This window comes from Manacus candei, unplaced genomic scaffold (assembly GCF_025592945.1).
Source record: "Manacus candei isolate 608988 ecotype Guabito, Panama unplaced genomic scaffold, ASM2559294v1 h1tg000064l, whole genome shotgun sequence".
NCBI lineage: Eukaryota > Metazoa > Chordata > Aves > Passeriformes > Pipridae > Manacus > Manacus candei.
Window position 1 is genome coordinate 2,496,849 of NW_026138112.1, and position 17,881 is coordinate 2,514,729.

Consider the following 17,881-nt stretch of genomic DNA (forward strand, 5'->3'; position numbering starts at 1 on the left):
ATCAACAACAGACAGCTCTGGCAAAAAATTGGCTCTTTCATTATATGACTTTATTAACTTATGATGGTGATATAAAACCTCTTATCCTGACAGCTGCAACTCTCATCATGTGTATGACCACAGCTATCATCGACTTCAGGAGCACTCGCAGCAGTTCAGAGACTCTGCATTGACTGGATGGCCTTTTATCACAGACTTGTGAAATGAAGCACTGCTCTTCAAGGAGCAGAAAGAAAAACATGCTGTATCTAAGTTTTAAAAAAATAATACTTTCATGTTGTGATTTTTTTTTTTAAATATGTCAGGATGAGCCTCATTCCTCAGGTGCCACTACAGTGCAACAAGCTGGACAATACCACGTGCAAGTCTAAAGGGACAACTGTGTTTTCTCTAAACTATGCTCAAGTCTCCTAAAATGAGGCAAATTTGATTTCTGAAGATTCAAACTCATCCTGCAGCAGTTCTCAGATGCTCTGCTGGAATTCAGCACTGCAGTTTCCCCACTCCTGTATTAAGCTGTTCCCCAGGCTGGAGCAAACAGCAGTGGGACCTGTGTGCCAGGCCTTGTTTGCCATCCCATGAGGACACGCTCCATCACCCAACACTGAACCACAGATAAAACTCTGCTATCCAGACCATTCCCTTCTATCTCTCTCAACAGTCCTTTAATACCCTCTAGAATACAATTTTACAGAGCTGTCTTCAGAGACTGACTTTTCAGTTATCTCATACGTGTTTGTACTCTGACATGCAGTCACATCTTTCAGAAGCCCTAGCTACTGTTTCTTCCTTTTCCATTTCCTTTCCAGAAGCAAAACCATTTCATTTCCATCACAGCCATCAGTGGGACAAAAGTACTATGAACTAAAAGGCATAAATTGTATTCAGTCATTTGCAATATTTTTATTTGAAGAATAAAAATTTTTACAGAACTTTAAGGAAAAATCTTACCTGAAACTGCCATAGACTATGAGGAGAATAGAAATCAGGAAGGTAGACACTTGACTGGAATCCACAAGGGAATACGCCCTGGAATCAGGAAAAAGAAGGCAGGTGTGTCATCATGAGTGTCCATTTCTCCAGTACCATTTGCTAATTCTTTTTCTAATCATACTACAAATAGAGAACTGGATGACAAATCTTTACGGCAGCTCTCTCTGAAGTTCTCATTTTATCCAGGAACATAAAACCTGTACCTTGTAAATTAATTTTTATATTCCAGACTGCAGCATGCAAACCCTGTACAACCACCAAAGGGCAGCTCAAAAGCCTTGTGGTAATTTATTCTGAACTCACCAGATTCAGATTTTTTCCCTGAAACTCATTAAAATTGCTTCAATTACAACTACTGCAGCCCTGCACATCAGTGACAGTAACCTGTTTTCCACAAGACTTCTTACATCTCAGCTGACAATGGTTAAGTGACAATACAGCAGTTGAGGCTCATTTAGGCAGGGAGAAAAAAAAAACAAAAAAAAGGAGCCCCCCAAAAGCAAAGTCCAAATGTCACAACAAGCTGCAATATCCTTTATTAAACCACAGACAATTCCTTCCCTATTGCATCTTGCAGACCACTTGATACAGGATTACTGAGGGACAGCTTGGCAGGAGGCTTAAAAAGCAGCTTTATCTGGGTTGATTTCCTGCTCCAACACACTGTGGGTAAAGCATGGAAACAGGAATATCAATATAGCAGAGGGTCACTGTGCTGGGAGGGCACAGTGGGCAGGGAGAGGCTCTGGAGCCACCCCACAATTCCCAACAGGTTATCCACAACCTGTGCTGAAGTAATGGAAAAGAGTAAGAACAACCCCCAATGGTAAGTGCATTATATCCTACAAAAAGGATAACTAAACATTTCTGAAAACCAACCAAAAGGCCTAATTTCAACAAGACTATGGATATGGAACAAAGATAATTGAATTACATGATTGTTCCAAATTAAGTATCACTGAGCAAATAAAAACTGAAGATACCAGACAGTTACAGAATCACTCATCTCATCCCCAATTTAAAAGCAATTTAGAGAAAATTTCCAAACCACCAGACACACAGTTTAAAATACTTTCTTTTAACACATAAACACAAATGCAAATCTTCTACTGCAGAAATTCAATATTAAACATCACTGACAAATAGCCTCTTTTAGATGAAATTATATACTTGTGAATTAAGCTTTTAAGAAATTAGAAACTACTTTGGCTAATTACCATAAATAACTTCAACATAACCCCACACTATAAGTGAAAAACAGAGATCTTATTTGCTCATAATGTTGGCCAACACATAAAACCAATCTTGAACTTCATATATTTAATTTTTTTGGCCATGTTTGACCTTTAGTTCCCAGGCTGTGGAACAGAGGTCTTAAAAGGATCAGTGAAGATCAAGACACTGAATTGCAAATACATGCAACATGGAACTCAGCACTTACAACCAGTGTACATATAAAAGTTCAGGTTCTGCACAATATAGTTCACAGCATATCATTTTTATCCAGTGCTTACAGCTAAGCTCACACCAAAAAGGAACAGCTTAAGGATAATTACACTAGTTTTATGTCCCTCACCAAACCCTGTGCAAAGGGAAAGTGAAGCTTTGTATTCTGTTTGGATTTGAGAATAAATAGTGGAATTCCACTATTGAAAGAACATTCAGAAAATCCACATTTACGAGAAAAACAAAATGATTGAGAGGAATTTCAACTGGTATCAAACATGTCCAGGGTTGTGCACTGAACTTCATTAACTAATGTTCATAAAATTGCATCTTCACAAAATGGCAAATACTTTGGAGATGAGCAGCGTTTTCCATGTAATTCATCATTCAGTGACAATTTTGGAGGCTAGGATAATTAATATGCCATTTCATCATAATTACTAAACATTAGTCAAAACAAGGCTGTAAATGTTTAAAAGATTCCTAAAACAGCTGAAATAGGGATGATACCCAGATCAGGCCTGTGCAGAATCCATTCAGTTTTGTACCAGAGACTGAGGGCCCTTTGGCACAATGAAAGAAGCTGAATAAATGCAACCCCATCCCGAGAGGGATCCAACACAGCCCAATCTGCTGACAGGCTGCAGTGGGGAGCAGGGTTCTGTGCAAGGGGGAAATGGGAATGACAGCCCATCCATCCTGCACAGGAGAAGTGCAATGGTGCAATTAAAAACTCCTCCCAGACCAGGGCCACCTCCTGCCTTCTCCCCGCAGAGATCTCTACAGCAGGACATCCTAAAAACTGGGGGTTGCTATCACAGCTTTGGGCTGGGAAAATTCATCCTCGCTGATATTCCAGCAAACAGGGAGGTACAGTCACACTTTCCTTCTTCCTGAGGCAGTTGGAAAAAGAACAAGGCAAAACACACACAGTGGATGACAGGCTGAGCCAAGGGAGCAGCTCGGGCACGTCCAGATTCCAGCCAAAGTTTCCAACACAAGTAACCCACAAACAAACTCCAGGAATAATTTTACAGTGCGGAAGTGAAGCTCGTTGTAATAAAACCCTGCAACTTTTTAACATCTACTTTCCCTACATTATATAAGGTATTGCACAAAACCTGAAACCAGAACTGCTTCCTAAAATCCTAACCACTGACTGGATAGACAGTTGGTTAAGTGACTAAAAATCCTGGATCCCAAATAAACACTTCCTAACACATTAATCTAGGCCAGAGGTAATGAGCAAATGACCATCACATGAAAGAATCAAAAAGTAAGATTACTTCCATTCAAAATGACAGTGATCTGTAAACCCATCTGTGATTTTTACTGAAATTTAAATGACCTTCTGCAAGTCCACCAGATTCCATGTGCATATAACTGGATTCTCCTATAGGCATATTTCAAATATTCAAGTTCATATTTTCTCACAGACAAACATGGCATCAGGGCCACGCTCTTCTCAAGTGGGATCAGCCAAAACCAAAACAAAACCCCACACTACTGATGTTTTTTCAGAAGTTGCAGCAGACTTTGTGCAGCCACATTTAACCAGCCTTCCACTGCACATACAGAAACAAAATCAGCTTCCTTCTAACAAGGTATTTTTGTAAAACTGTTTAATCTTGGAACAAGTCATGGAAACTTGTGCACAGAAAACGCCCATAGCAAGCCTGTGCATAGTTGTCCTTTGACTTAAATACTGATTTTAAATGCAATTCTTAGTACTTGCTACATGACAAAGAAAAGATTTGTCATTGAGATTCGTCATTCTCAATCTGAAAATTAATACTGGGTAAGGCCATGCTAAAGGTTCCTTTGAAGACTGACTTCAGTCAGTTCAGGTGTGTGCCATGCTACAAGAACAACTACCAGCCTGGTTCTGCACTCCAGTACATACCCAGAGCACTGCTCAAAAGGCAAAGTCAACACTGGTTTTCCCAAGGAAGCACATTTTTTAGGATTCTTACGCTGAAATTCAACATCCATGTAAGGCAGTTGGTTTAGAAGTTATTTAATCAGGCTACCAGATTCTTGCTCAGTCAAGTAACAAATAACTAATTACTAGACCCAAGTATTTTATAAAACCAAGCACTCTGCTGCCTTAAGTCCCTTTTCTCAGCCAGCCACTGAGAGGTGACTTCCCAAACACTTCTTCTAGTTAAGATCTCACTCTGAACCTGCATCTTTACGAGGCAGAGATCAATTTTCACAACTTCTCTGCCATGAGGCATCTATTTCTGGCAGCTCCAGGGGCAAGTGCTGCGAGCACAGCGCCTGCCAAGGCATGCCAGGGCAGAGACACAGCGAGCACTGTTCCATAACATATTCTGTGAGTCTGCCCTACAGCCACACACTGCAAGTATTGTCTGGACAACAATCCAAGCAGCGAGCTCTCCAGCCTGGCACAGACTGCTCCATAGACCTTTACCTACAGAACAATTCCAGGGATGCCCGGCCGTTGGGACACACCAGCACTTCCAAACAGCAGCCATGCAAAACACACCACGCCACTTACAGCTGGCGCTCCAAGCAGGACTCTCCCCTCTTCTGGGAAAACATGAATAACTTCTGTATTCCCAAGGGAACAGAGACCCACTTCATTCCCAGCTAGAGAAGATGGGAACCAGCTAATGGAAGTTGCCACAACAACAGTAACAGTGCCACATGAGAGACACTTGCAAGCTCTTTTCTCTGCGGGTCCAGCTCTTTCCCCCTGTCCCCCCAGGTCCAAGTTCACCTGTCTTTGGGAACATTCACCCCACAAGGTCTCCCCACTGTTCTCCTAGTCTGTAACCACTTTAATTTCTCTGGCTTTGTTTTTAGTTTTGCTCTTCCACCCAAGAAAATTGCTCAGTCAATGCAAGCACCGGTTTTCACGTTTCAGATGAGCAGTTTCTGGGTAACAGTCCTTCCAAACCAGCAGAACCACCCTCAGGCAAAGCCTGGTACTTCTTTTTGCCCTCCCTGTCGAGCAATAAATATCTGCAACTTGCTTTGTTCAGTGAAGACCCAGAGAAAGGCAGAACTAGGAACCAAAGGTGTCTCTAGCTGACAGTGCAGAGCATCACCCTCAACACAATCCACTTGTCACGGGCCAGGCTGACCTGACCACAAGCCAAAACACTGCCATTACAAAAGCAGCTTCTCATCTTTTCCAGACACCTGTTCTTCTTCATACCGTGCCTGCATAACCATCTGCAAAACCACACACAAAACCAGACTGGGGAACCTGTCTGCCTGAATAGTGATGAAGAGTGAATGGGGAAACTTTCTCAAGAGATTTAGATTTCTGATATGGCCCTTTTCTGAACATAAAATCAAAGAGGAAAGACTGTTCAGTGGCAGCATTGGCTTAAGCACCCCCAAATTATTGCCCAAGACATCAGGGAAGTTTTATGTAACTAGAACGAAAACCTCTTTCTGTTTGCACAAGACATCTACTAAATGTATGATCAAAGAAATTCAGCCCCTCGATGTTTCAGGAGCAAATATCACTCCCTGACTTCCAGGTACAAGAGAGAGGATTGTGAGGAATTCTGCCAAGGGGGGAATGGGAAGCCTGTGCCCTGAAGTTTCCATAGCAATGCAAGCTAAAGGCCTCGGACATGGATCATGGTCATACAAAAGCTGCTGTAAAAGCAACAAGACAAACTTTCCCTGCCTTTACTGTGCATATATAAGAATGCAAACAATGGAGCAACAAATAAATGACATCAACTTTAAAAGTGCAGCAGATGAACTACGTTCACTAAAGTTCACATGAAGAGAGAAGACTGCATTTCATCATGTATTTTCCTTTATCAGTGATCATAATATCCAAGAGTTTACAAGATTAAGGAAAATAAGACCATAAAAGGAAGGTGAGCAAACCAGATAGGCTGGAATAAGGATGGATTAAAATAGAAGAGCTTTTGCTTTGTTTAACGGGACCAAATCTACAACTTCCCAACATCTATCAGAGAATCACAGAAATTCACCCTGATGGGAACATAAGGAGATCATTTAACTCTCTGATCTTACTCTGGGGAGCGACAATCAATCAGTCACGACAGGTGTTTATCTCATCTGTTGTTTGAAAACACTCACTGGTGAAATTAGAAGACTTTCTTGACATATAATGTAAGTCTTTGTGACTACAATTTTAGTCCACAATGTTTCTCCTGTACAAAAAGTCCTTCAGAACTCATGGGGAGCTTGTCATAACCAGCCTCATGTGGGGTAAAATGGATCCATACATGAATTCACTTGCAAACTTCAGTTTCTGAAAGATGTGGCTGCTTGAGAAGTGACCACACAAAACTTCAAACACTCTCCAGCCCACATTAAAAGCCAGGGCTATTTACTCATCCAGTCTGGTGCTCTTCACCTGCACTTCAAATATCACTCAGTTTTAAATGTCCACTGTCTCCTCCCAAGGTGAGTATGATCCATGCCCATCAAGCCATGCATCCCAACTCTCCTTGACAGAAAACTCATAGGTAGTTTTCTCAGCATTGGAAGGGTGATGATGGAGCTTCTCCCTGCCCTGTTACTCACCACTGACTTTCAGAACTCTCTGAATGCACACCTTCAGTGTGAGGGTCCCCTCTCAGCAGACAGTCAGTTCTTTCAGAGGGAAAACAGAAAGAAAAAAACAACAAAACAAAACAAAACAAACACCAACGAAACCAAACAATCAACTTCTGCTGGAAATCTGGTGTTAAATGTCAAACTCAAGGATGGACACTTCCCCCTCCTGCAAGTGTTTTAGGTATTTTATAACCCTCCTCCAAGCGTTTTATGTATTTCAAAAGCTTTGTTGTGTGTTTATCACATCAGTGATTGCTATAGCGATAGCAAAAACAAAGTCAAGAAATACCAGTTGGTAAATTCAAGGCAAGTTGAAGAGTATTTTGCACTTCCCCTGTTCCACCTCAGGTTTTTGAGCGATCAACTCTGCGTAGAAAACAACGTTCACCTTCACACAGCTGCAGTGACCCCAGGCAGGTGTTTTCTTTCCCTCACAAGAGTGAGGGAAACACTGTCCTGAATCTGTGTGTCTTGTACATTTTCAAAACATTCTGCTATTTTATTCCTCCAAAGAAGTGTGAGGCAACTCAGTGATCAGGCCAATGCACTGCTAAGAGCAGTTCATGTCTCTGCTACGGTGTCTGTGAGCCACCACTGCAGAATTAGTTATGAAGACGAACAAATCAAACCCAGGGACTCCAGAGCACAGCCCTGGGGCATGTGGAAGAAGAGCACTCCATGGACATGGAGATCAATCACAGCTAATTGCACAAATATTCATTTTGGTTGGAGGGTGGGCTCCCTCCATAGGTGAAACCAATATGACTTTTTTCCTTTACTGGACTCCAGGTCAAGGGTATCACTAAAAAGCCTCTTTCAATGCCCTGAGCGTGCACGATATACACATATTTAAGAGCCTCCATTAGGCTTGCTGCCAAACCAAAGTTAAATCTGAGTGGGACATTTAAAGGTATAATTTGATGCGTGAAGTCATGGTACCCACAGCTGTAAACATATCTCAACACTATTCCATTCTTTAGGGTGATTCATAGGAAAAACAAGCAAATTGCTATGGCTTCCCCTACATTACAGGAATAGCTTGTTTTCTAAAGAAAGTTTACAATTTCATCTCATTGTCACGTGAAGATAAGGTCTGGTAAGTCTGAGTAACTTATGGAAACATGGATCATGGTAGGAAAAAAAAACTTTAAACAAGTCTAAAGTGAAACAAAACAAAAAGAGAGAAATAGGAGTAATTTGAGATGTTCCACTAAAAACAGACTTTCCTACAGACTTTGTTAGGGCTCAGGCAGGCATTTCAATTGGTAACCAGAGAACAAGTCTGCTGTTTATCAGGCAGAGAACTCAGAACAACATTTTCACACTATTCCATACCATATTCATATATATATATTTACATATACAATCTTAAACCCCAATTCCCTCTTCTACCCTTTCCAGAAAGCTGCTTTCCTAAAATTCTCCCTGCAAGACCAAAGCTCCCAACAAAACTGCTAAGAGCAAACCCTCCTCTGAGCTCACTTTGTGATGAAATTGGAGTGTGTGTCCAGGGAGGCATCAGGAGACACAGTCTTGGAAAAAAAAAGTATTTTCTGTTAAAAACATTATCAAAGCTACTCTCTTGGTTTACCCCACTGTTTGCCAGCACAACAAAGAATTACATGTTTCACAGTGTTTCAGAATTACAGCCACTGGAAGATTTCCAGATTTCATGCTCAGCTTGGAGCACTCGTTTCCTGACAGGAATGGGGGCACAACTTCCAGTCCCTGCACGGAAGCATAAGAATGCTTTGCTTCCTCAAAGGAGCATTATTCCAAACCATTATTCCAAATCGTGTCCAGATACCTCAAAGGTATTTTCAGCTCCAGTGGAATCACACTAAACAGGGTATTTGGGAGCAAAATTTGCAATCAGTGGTTCATGGAGAAAAATTACATCTTCACAGAAGTTGTACTGGACACACATATCTCAGTATTAAGTAGCCTGAACCAAAATAAATATCCCAAACCCTATTGATTATCTTTGGCATTGCTGTCCCAGAAAATACTGCCTTTATTATCTTGTACTCAGTGGGAGTCTGGATACATAATTTTCATCTCTTACCTCCACACTGAAGAAATTACTCTTTTGAGGTTTATTGAGCTGTTGAGAAGGGTTGTTTGGTTGATTTGGGTTGGGAGTTTTGCTCTAAACCACACAAATGAAAAAAGACGTGGGAACCGCCCTTTCTTTCTTTTTTTCTTTCTCAAAGAAAGAAACAACAAGATGTCACGAAAAGCAGGACATGCTTTTACTGCCAAATATATGTCACCACCAGCCAAGAATCCTCTCCAGAAGCAGATTTTGAAACTGTATCACAAGTATTTGTGACTGCAAACATTTTTTTATTGAAAATGTGAACAAAACATCCATGCAATGATGTCTGCAGTAGGAGATCCCTGTGGAAGAAGACGTATCATTTCAATGAGTTAAGCCAACAAGAATATGTGGAAAAACACATTTGATATGAAAACACAGACTAAGCGAACATTTCCTCAATTTTTGTATTTTACTGTGTCATGTTTATTTTAACTGAGCTGTTTCAGATCTGCCAACTTCTTCCAGAACACTGGCATCCTACTACAGACCAGCCCCAGCAAACTGCTGAGCCAAGGCACAGCCCTGGTTTTGTTTTTTAAAAACAATTATTACTTTTATCCTTTCTTGACAATTAAATCTGAAGGACTCCAGCCTATGACAGGACTTGCCTGTGTTGGTTTGAAAATCAAAAGCTTGAGGCAAGAAAGTCCAACACTGTAAATTGTATCCCCCTTCAGTCAGCTCACCTCTGACTTCAGCAGCATTAACACAGCTCTGCCAATAAAACCTTCTTTTCCAAACACTTGCCATTACAATTAGCTTGGGTTTTGCTTGTAAAACTTATTTTATTCGTGAGCAGGAAAAGAAGAAAGAAGTGGGAAAATGTGCCCAGCCCGTTTTTGTGCGGGGAGGTTTCATCCTGGTCAGCAGCTGCACCATCACAGGTGTCAAAATGGACAGAGGGAGTCAACACGTGGCCAGGGACAAGGTGGGACTAAAACCCTCCCAGGAGCAGCTTACACTTGGATCTGGGTAAGCACACTGTAATACACACACCTGAAATCCAAGCTTTGCAGGAGTTCACAGAGATTAAACAAAACCAACCTTCGTGTTTTCCTGTAACCAACCCTGCACACAGAAGGAAGTGCTGCTTTAATTAAGTTAATTTTTAAAGCAGATCACAGGTACTGTAGTTGCTGCAATAGATGACAACATTTTATAATATTTTGTGCTGTTTCAGTCCTTTCAGATTTGTTTTCACAGTAAATTCTACAGCTGCAGCATGCAGTAGTATCCATTGAAAACTAATCAAGTTCTCTGTTCCCACAAGCCCTTTGAGCACTTGTACTTTCATAACCCAAAGTTCTGCAACACCTCTGCTCCCACCACAGAACAACATCTTGAGGCACAGGCCACCCATTAAAAAAAAATGTTTCTTCAGAATGAGAAAAAGACATAAAACTCATTTGTTGAACTAATTAAAGAAACTGTATTGCCTGTAACTGCCTTCATAGTTTATCAAAGCCTTCAGTGTCCTGCAGGGGACACATCCAAGTTCTGCTGTAGTACCACAAAAACTGCCCAACAAGATATGAACACAATGCTTTTGTGGAAGAATTCAAATCAGCAAATGTCAGAACAAGACGTAAATACGTAATTACGAAAATGTACATAAATATACGTATGAGCCACCTGACTGCAGCTCGGCCACAGCAACAAACTGACCACACAGGAAGACTTTCCTCCTGTAGAAAACTGTTTCCACGTTCCACAGATAATCAAAAGGACAACTGGAAGGAGGGAGAAGAAAGGAGGTCAAATCAAGATCTGTTATGCACAATCCTCTCTCCCCAGAGCCACAAGAACATTTCTTTGGGTAAATTCTCAGATTCCAACAGGCCAGTGAACTCTGCAAAGGTCAGGCCAATATTTAGCCTACCCCAAAGACTTGCTGAAACAGCTCTTCTATCTAAATTACCACTTTCAACTGTATGGATTTTCAAAAAATAGCCCTTTTTACATCAGAAAAAAGGCAAATCAAGGGTGTGGTTACTGTAATTTAAGTCTACAAAGTACCACTGTGCAAACTGCCTACAGTTCTGTGCTCGAGAGCCTCATCATGATCCAAATAACACTGTGCTCTCAGAAGGGCCCTTTGGAAATGCCAGTGGTTATCCCTGGTGCAGGAAAGCTTTCTGCAATTTTGATGGCTAAGACTCTTTTGGATTATTAAGGTATCAATTTATACCCCAGTTATTTGTGCAAGCCAGAGTTTTCAATCCCCTGGCAGTACAGCTCTGCATTAGACACAAGGTTGCTCAGTGCTGGCTTTTCATTTTTGAAGTTACAGGAAGAAGATAAAAACTTCCCCAAAATCTTCCCCTTCGGCTCCCACCTATGTTTTCATCTCTGTAAATCTTTTTATATGTCACAGAAAAGCTCATTAACCATGACTATAATCATGTAAAACAGGAGGACAATCTGTGTTTTGGAACACTCACACACACACACTAAATTACATTTTCACTAAAAGGAAGAAAAATCAAACAATTCCAAATAAAAGAAATCAAACAGAACACTCAAACCCAATCTTCTCTACCAGATATTCCCAGACCACCAAAATAAGCTCATAAAACTGGACATACTGGACTAGCCTTACTTTTGAGTACCTTAAAACTGTGACACTCTGACTTCAACTTTTTCTAGGAAAGTGGGGGATAGGAAGACTTCAGCTCTACACTTGTTCACCTCAGGAACTATAAAAAGCTTCTCAGGTCTACAGTAGACCAAAAGCTCTACAATAGTATCTAATACAATAGTATTAGATTACTTTGGCACACACATGAAGTCAAACACCTAAACTGAACCAATCTATTCTCTAAACACACAAATATGATCAAAAGGCATATTGGTATAAGCAGAATTATCCATCATTATTCCTGATAATACAAGAAAAAAGTGCTGGTTGGGGGAAAAATGAGCTTCAAGTGAATGAAGGAACTGAATCCAGAAAATGTAAGGCGTGTTTAATTTCTTCATTGAAGCAGAAGCAATGACTGAAAAAGCCACCCCTTCTACTTTGCTATGTAAGTGAAAAGCAAGGAGCTTAAAAAGAAACAAAACCCAACAAAACCAAAAAAAACAAACCTTCCATGCAGTTAAAAAGAAAAGCTTGAAGTAAAATCTCACACCTGTAATATTGTAATGATAACATTCCATAGTTCCAACACTTCATTAGTAGGAATAATGCACTGCTGTTCACTAAACCAGAAATACGATTCGAAAATTAAAAAAAAATCAAACAGCAACATAATTTGCTGTTCGAAAAGCAAATGCAAGGCAACTTCTTTACAAAGAATGAACTCCTTTAAACAGGCAAAAAAAATTCAAGCATCACTAGGATCTACATTACCAGTGTGTCAAACAGCAGCTTTTCACTCCTGAATGGATCCCACCCAGAGAGAAGGCACAAAGCTGTATTTGAGCACACCACGATTCCCATGATTAGCTCTGGTAAAACCGAGGCAGTAGAGGGGGGAAATTAAGTTTAAACCCAGGATTTTCTTTCTGTTCTGATGCAACTCACACCCACGAGCACAGGACACACTCCACAACGTCTCTTAATCAACGGGAAGGAAAGGTTATTTTACCCGGTGTAAAAAGCAAACCCAAACAAGTAAATCACAGAGTGAGGTGTATTTATTACAGGAGGAAAAGTCCCGAGCATAAAAGCAGAAAGCACCAAAATGACACACTCCACACGAAGAGAGCCAAGCAATGCAGCCTGTTCCCAGGGTACCTGTGCCAAAGGCTTGGTGACTCAGGGTAGCACAAAGCTTGGCAACACAACTCCAGCTTCAATTGTTAGCATGGCACTAAATGCATATAAACAGACTCTAATGCAATTATCTTGTTAAAATTGCATATGATTTAGTACAGAAGTCAATTAAGGTTTCACATTATGAGCATTATGATTTCCCCACAGCACTGAGCCTACTAATACCAGTATTTTGGAGACACTTCTGTAGTCACATTTGTTTTCCTGAGGTGTTCTCTTCATTTCTCTTCCTTTTAGTCATCCTGAGTAAGAGCACACAATGGATCTAGCACAGGAAGGAGAGTGGAGCCTGTCACTGGGATGAGTGCAGAGAACAGTTTCTAAGATGACTAGGAGAGATAAGAACTGAGTTTATTTAGCCTAGAAAAATACACAGTAAGGGGAGAGCCAGCTCACAGGCAAAATGAAACACCACATGAGGGAACTCTGAGATTAAAATGACCTAAAATTGTGTTGCTAACAATAGGGGAATTCACACTCTTTCCAACACCAAATAAACTAATCCAGTTGAACAATTTTTTTCCCCTCTCAAATCCAATTTCATTTTAAGATTAACATCTCCACAGTCACAAAAAAAACTACTGATAACACAAGAGGTGGTAGTTCTTCCTTTTTCACGCACTGTGCTTTTGGGGGCAACCAAAACCCAAAGAACACAAAGCCCGAAAGGGACCAGGTGCAACTGTATTATCCAGTATGCTTTATTTTATTCCTGAGAAACAAGAAAAAGAAGGAGAACATGTCCTACTGCTCCTTTGTACTCACTTATTCTAAACAGTTGAGGTTTAATGAAATGATAATGTTCAGACAGATTATTAGAGGTATCTCACATGCTGAGCTGAGCCTCCAAATGTTGAAATGCTTATTAACAGCAAATTTTCTTAACAGCAGTTGTGATGCCTTCAATATTGCACCACATAAACCTTTTGGACAAACTAAAGTATATGAGTCTTTAGTTTGAGAGTAAAAGACCAAGAGAAATTTATATTTGACCAGCATCAAATTACAGCCACTTGAAAATTCAACTACTTTTATCTGGAGAAATTGTCGTTTCACTCTGTACCATTCTATTCTACAAACACAGAATTGAAACCCCCCAAATCCACCATCAGACAACACAGAGGGTGAGTCTGTAATATTTCTGCAAGTCCAGGGGTAACCAGGTTCAAAAGCTACTAGAAATCCCAAACAAAATTGCAAGATTATTTTTACTGGACAAAATATTTGCCTCTTAAAAAGCCAATTTCTATGGAAAGGCTTTAAGATAAAATCACACAGGAAAGCAAGTCCTCTCCTGCCTCAGTTCATCCACTAACTTGCACTAATCATCCTAAACATACAACTGACCCTCCAAGGCTAAAGGACCCAAGTTGTTCCGTTCTTTTCCCACTCCCCCTTAGTGTAACATGCCTTTTATTCATTAATTCACGCTGTACTCATTTAATGGGTGTCCCAGGCCAGCCAAACTGCAGCACAGCAGAGCAGAGATTCACTTCTAAAGGAAGTTTTTACCTCAGTATTCATGAAATGCTATGGCAGAGTCAGATCAGATCTCCACCAGCACAGCCCTAACCCAGACAGAAAGCCAGGCCAGCCCTGCAGGAGCAGCCACATCAGATTTTTCAGGTGTTACTGAAAATCCTGACAATTCCAGCCACGTGAATAGAAAGGAAAGTCACATAAATGCAAGGCAGGTTAACTTCTGTTCTTGCCATCTTTAACAGAACTGGTTTGAGAAGTGCAAAGTGACACCTCTGCATGAATCCTTAAGCCCACTGAAACGAGGGTCTCCAATTTTTACATTAACTTAAAATAGCTTCCCTAAGGATTAGGGAATTAATAGCTCAATGCTTTTAGGAGAAGCACAGAACTGGGGGGCTCCCCAGGGATGTCCAAGCAGGAGCAGGCTCAGCACGACTTAATGCATGCCTGGCATCCAGGAGCTACTCTAAAGCAAACACGGTGTGGTTTTGAAGACAGGCTGCTGATGCCATAGCACAGGACTCAGCTTTCCAGGAAATTCTACATGCTGGAAGCATAAATGCTGATCCTTCACCATCTGCTTCCATTCACATCTTCATGTAATGTATGTAGTAAATAACGAAATACAGATCAAAGTGAGTGACCAGATTTAAGCATTTCAGGTAAACAAAACAGCCTTTTCAACTCAGCAACAGCCTCCTGCCACCAGCACGCAAACAAGAGAAATAAAACTCTATCTGTGGGGAGGAGCAATCCCTCCTCACACCAGCAAACACGCAGCTGGAGAGGCAGGAGCTTTTCAGTACATAAATACAAGAGGGTTTGATATCCTCCGGGGGTACATAAAACACCCACGCATCAGTTAGTGACAAAAATTGCCTCTCACCAGAAGTGTATTTACCATCGTATCAACAATATTAGAAAACTGGGATAGTAACAAAATAACATTTGCAAACCTGAAGTTTTCCTGCTTAAGGAAAAAAGCAATGTATAGAGCTAAAGATACTCAAAATGTATTAAGAAAATGAAAAGGGGATGTCACAGTTCTCTGAGCAGCACTGGAAACGGCAAAGGGGGAAAATTCCCCTGAGCTGCAAATGTAATGTTTCAGCAATCAGTGTTGCTGAAATTTGGATTTTCATAATACATTAGCATATTTGCATAAGACTTTCAATCTAGTCATTCAAGTGAGGCAGCCAGGATACATTTTAAAAGCTCTATTCTGTATAATTAAGGGTGTAAGACAACTCATAAAACAGAAATCTGCCTCTCTGTGAAGTTATTCAAGTTAAATACATTTAATTCACTTAAGTTCATGCTTTTATTGATTTTTCCCCGTACACATACAATGTATATGGGAATGCCTTAGAACCACACATACAGTCTTTTCTATCCCAAATCCTATATTGCACCTGGAACACTTCTTTATTTTCTGAATCCAGAAAACTCATTAACAGTGATAGAGAACAATTTTTTTCCAACCAACCAACCTCAATCAAAAATCTTTTTTTTTTTTTTTTCCCAGCCAGAGTGCAAACACCTGGAGTCTTAGAAACATTACAAATGTACTCCTCGTGTCCCCCACAACAATTCCTCTGCTCAGTCCCATCCCTGTTCTGGATTTGAAGTCTCAAAGCCACCTACAAAAATACTACTGAGCTAAATCCTCCCAATATCCTCCTGTAATCCCCAGGGGTACCTTAAGCACCAGACCAGTCTGAAAATACCAGAGTGGCCTGGGAAGGCAGAGATGACACACTGTTGGGCTGCATTTATATTTCTGCTGATATTTCTTGCTCAGAAAAAAAAAAAAAAGAAAAAGCCTTCCTGGAAAAGATTTTATAGTGAACATCCAGATGTTTAACCTTCCTAAAAATAACTGAGTTCACCCTTGGAACACTCTTGTAATTCCAGAGTACCCTTCAGGCAAAAGCACTCACAGCAGAACCAACTCCAGTAGAAGTTAAACTCAGGAAAATGCAGTAGCAAGATGACAAAGCTGACTCAAACATTAGAATTTTTGGTTGATTGTTAGTTTAAGTCACCTACTAAAGTCAGACACAATTCACATTGAGTTTGTCACTTTGCTTTGATTCCTGTACCTAAAAAATATATGCTATTTTGAGTCCATAACAACATTAAAATGCTATTTAACTTTCACAACATTGTTTGGATTTGAAGGTACAGAACGATGAACAAAGTAAGCCCAGTAATTTAAAAATATCACTTAATTATCCTTACTATTTTATTTGAAAACTACTTTTGTGTAAGAAGTAAAGCACCACGAGGATGTAGCTGACATAAAGCTGTTTTTAAAACACTGTGTGATTACTGTTTGGCATTTGGGGGACATTTAAAGTTAAGATTTTATTCATGAGCAACTGCAACTTGTGTTGCACAGGATTAAGCACAACAACAATAAAAACCAAATCACAACAGCACAAAGTTTCAGACATTTTTCCTGCCTGTTTTGTTTCCTGTATTTTAATTTCATGAGACTTCTAAAGCAAAGTATCTGAAATGCAGGAAAAGGCAAATATTATGTAAAATGAACGAAGATGGGCAACATCTTCATGTGAGAAAGAGGAAAAAAATGTAACGAGAAAGTGACAGATATGATTTTTGGATGAAAAAATGGAGAGAACTTTTCTTCAAATGATTTTTTTTTTTTACTCAGGACTTCTGGTTTGTCCAAACGTCTTCCTCTAATCTCTCCTGAAATTACTGTAACAGTACAACTCTTGGAAAGCACATTTTCAACCCCAAAGTAGTTCTAAAAACACTGAGCACACGGAGCCAGGCTCACCCACACTGAAGGCTCTGGGGTGTCTGTGATGCTGAGGTCGCACTGGGGCGAGTCAGAGCCAAGGTCTCAGCAGCAACCAGGACCTGCTGGAACCTCAGCAGGGCAATGGGAACCTTTCCCTGCTCTTTGAGTTGCTGTGCTCTCTGCAAAAGTGTGGGGGATGTTCAGTGAAATGGTTGCAGCAAATGGACACAGAGGTTATTGGAGTCCCTCAGCCCAGGGCACTGCACTTCCCAGCCCCTGCTCCCTGTGGGGAGGGAGAGGGGCACATTCCTACCAGGGTTTGCAGGTGGCCCCTGGTCCCTCCATTCACTTCAGGTATTTATGCAGTCCTAAATCTGAACTTTAAAACTAAGTTGATGTGAATAGTCACCCCATAATTTCTGAAGTGTATACAAGTAAGAATACAGTTAATCTATGTAAGTTTTGTATATTGTTTTCTTTCTCTGATTAATAATCTACTGTGAAGGTAAGAAAGGTGGGGATTCACACTAGTATGATTTTAGAAAAACTACCTACAAAACATGCAAGCAATCCACAAGAGTTTTCACTCAATTTAGCCCATGATGAAGTCTTCATTCTTTTCTCTTTCAGCAGCTCTCACTTATTATGTTCACCTAAGCAACCCCATGGGAAGTCACAGACGTTACTAAATATTAGAAACTCTGTGGAAGGCAAACGCTGGATTTGACCAGGAATG

The 17,881-nt window shown here is 40.5% G+C and overlaps 1 protein-coding gene across 2 annotated transcripts in view; it reads right to left on the minus strand.

Moving 5' to 3' along the window:
* SPPL3 (signal peptide peptidase like 3) overlaps positions 1-17,881 on the minus strand; it is a 54,986-nt gene that overhangs the window by 21,498 nt on the left and 15,607 nt on the right. For both annotated transcript variants that reach the window (XM_051805455.1, XM_051805454.1), the window contains exon 2: positions 952-1,029. In XM_051805455.1, the coding sequence (XP_051661415.1) occupies positions 952-1,029 (78 nt within the window). The remainder of the gene's footprint in view (positions 1-951; positions 1,030-17,881) is intronic.